General features: G+C 56.4%; 1 protein-coding gene across 1 annotated transcript in view; it reads left to right on the top strand.

Moving 5' to 3' along the window:
- Nucleotides 1-1,700, top strand: part of LOC103613414 (fatty aldehyde dehydrogenase-like) — a 4,776-nt gene extending 3,076 nt beyond the window's left edge. Inside the window, 3 exon segments of the mRNA XM_017730890.1 lie at nucleotides 384-483; nucleotides 1,157-1,392; nucleotides 1,500-1,700. Of these exon segments, the coding sequence (XP_017586379.1) occupies nucleotides 384-483; nucleotides 1,157-1,392; nucleotides 1,500-1,526 (363 nt within the window). The 3' untranslated portion in view covers nucleotides 1,527-1,700.
- Nucleotides 1,701-1,706: the final 6 nt, after the last annotated feature.

Raw genomic sequence — 1,706 nt, 5'->3', positions numbered from 1 at the left:
GCTGAAGGGCTCTAGGTTTGTACATCTCCACCCATGCAGCTGGGTGCTGCTTTCTGCAGTCTCTCCTGCCCCAGCTTCCTGGCTCTGTTGTGCCACTTCAGGAATTCAGGTCAGGGCTTCGCCCTGGAACAACAGCCCCAGGCGGTTTGGGTGGGAGGGCTGAGGAGCACCCTGGGCTGACATGAAGCCTTTTCCTTTTGTGGCTGCTCCAGCTGGGCAGATCCTGTGCTTAAGTGGTGTAAACTGGCCTCTCGCATCGAACAAGGCACAGCCTGTGCCCCCCACAAAGGGGGTTGGAAGCATCACTCTGAACCCTCCCTGCTCTGGTACATGGTGTTGTGTCCCATCTTGACTTGTTCTCTGCCCTCTCCCATTGCGGGTAGCTGATCAGACGGGTGATATCAGAGACCTCCAGTGGTGGCATGACAGCCAACGATGTCATCATGCACTCCATGGTTCCAGATCTGCCCTTCGGTGGTGTGGGTGAGTCCCTGCTCCCGCCCCTGCACCTGCATTCCATCAGCAGCAGCCTCTGACCCAGGTGCTCTCGTGCCTGCTTGGCCATTCAGGAACTTCCAGCTGCATTTTCCCATTAATGTTATTTTCTGGGGTGGGTTCCTTCGTAAAAAAGCTCGTTAGTGTTTTGGTTGTTAGGCCTCCCAATGAGAGAGGAAAACCCCCTGGCACATAAGTGAGCTGTGGTTCCCCTGTGCTGGGGTTGGGATGAATTTGTCCATGGCCTGGTTGAGTTTCCACAGCTGCTGTCAGGCTCATGTGGCAGAGACAACCCAGCAGTGGGCAGAGGGCTGAGGTCTTGGGTGTTCCTAAATGTCCTCATGTCCCACTCCTTGAAATCACAGACCCTGTTCCTCCTGTCCTCGACCCCTGTGTGAATTTTGTGGGAAAAGCAAGACTGGCCCTGTGAGGAGAGAGTTGGTGTCATTAACGTTTTAAGGATGGGTGCACACAAGCAGCAGCTCAAGGCAGTGAGCAGGTGCTCACTTATTTCCGTGCAGTTAAAAAAGCTGCTCTTTGCTTCTCTGCCCTGAGAAGCAGCATGACCAAGCTTTCCTGTGTCCTGGGGGCTGCCAAACTGAGTCTGAGAAGCGCAGGTGTCCCTGTGCCTGGTGTGACCCTGCCTGGCTGTGCCCCTCAGGTCACAGCGGGAGGGGCGCCTACCACGGCAGGCACAGCTTCGAGACCTTCTCCCACCGCCGCGCCTGCCTCATCAAGGACCTGAAGCTGGAGGTTGTGAACAGACTGAGGTACCCACCTGGCAGCATGGAGACGATACATTTGGTCAAGCTCTTACTCGTGAAGCAGTGTAACAAGAGCAGAGTGGGACAGTTCATCTCGGCCCTGCTGGCGGCTGTGAAAACCCTGGTGGCAAAAGTGAGCGCTGTCCCCTGAGCCCCACCTGCCCTCAGCCTCCATCACCCCATTCCCTTGGGCTCTGCTCCTTCCCTGGAGGACTCATGCCTGTTCCTGTGCCTTTCCAGGTGTTGTTCCCCCGGCGAGAGGGGTGATGGGCAGCCGGCCCTCGGACCCGCTGCTCTCTCCCTGCAGTCCCAGTGCTGAAATTTTCTTTGCTGCAATTTCATTTCTTCCAAGGCAGCCAGTGCACTGAAGAGGTGGAAGACAACAAAAAGCACCTAAAGCAGAGACACCCCCCAAGGCAAAGGCTGCCGCTCACGCTGAAACAGGGA

Source organism: Corvus brachyrhynchos, unplaced genomic scaffold (genome assembly GCF_000691975.1).
Source record: "Corvus brachyrhynchos isolate BGI_N302 unplaced genomic scaffold, ASM69197v1 scaffold283, whole genome shotgun sequence".
NCBI classification, from domain to species: Eukaryota; Metazoa; Chordata; class Aves; order Passeriformes; family Corvidae; genus Corvus; species Corvus brachyrhynchos.
Note: the sequence above shows the minus strand (reverse complement) of the source record. Positions and strands in the feature narration are given on the sequence as shown.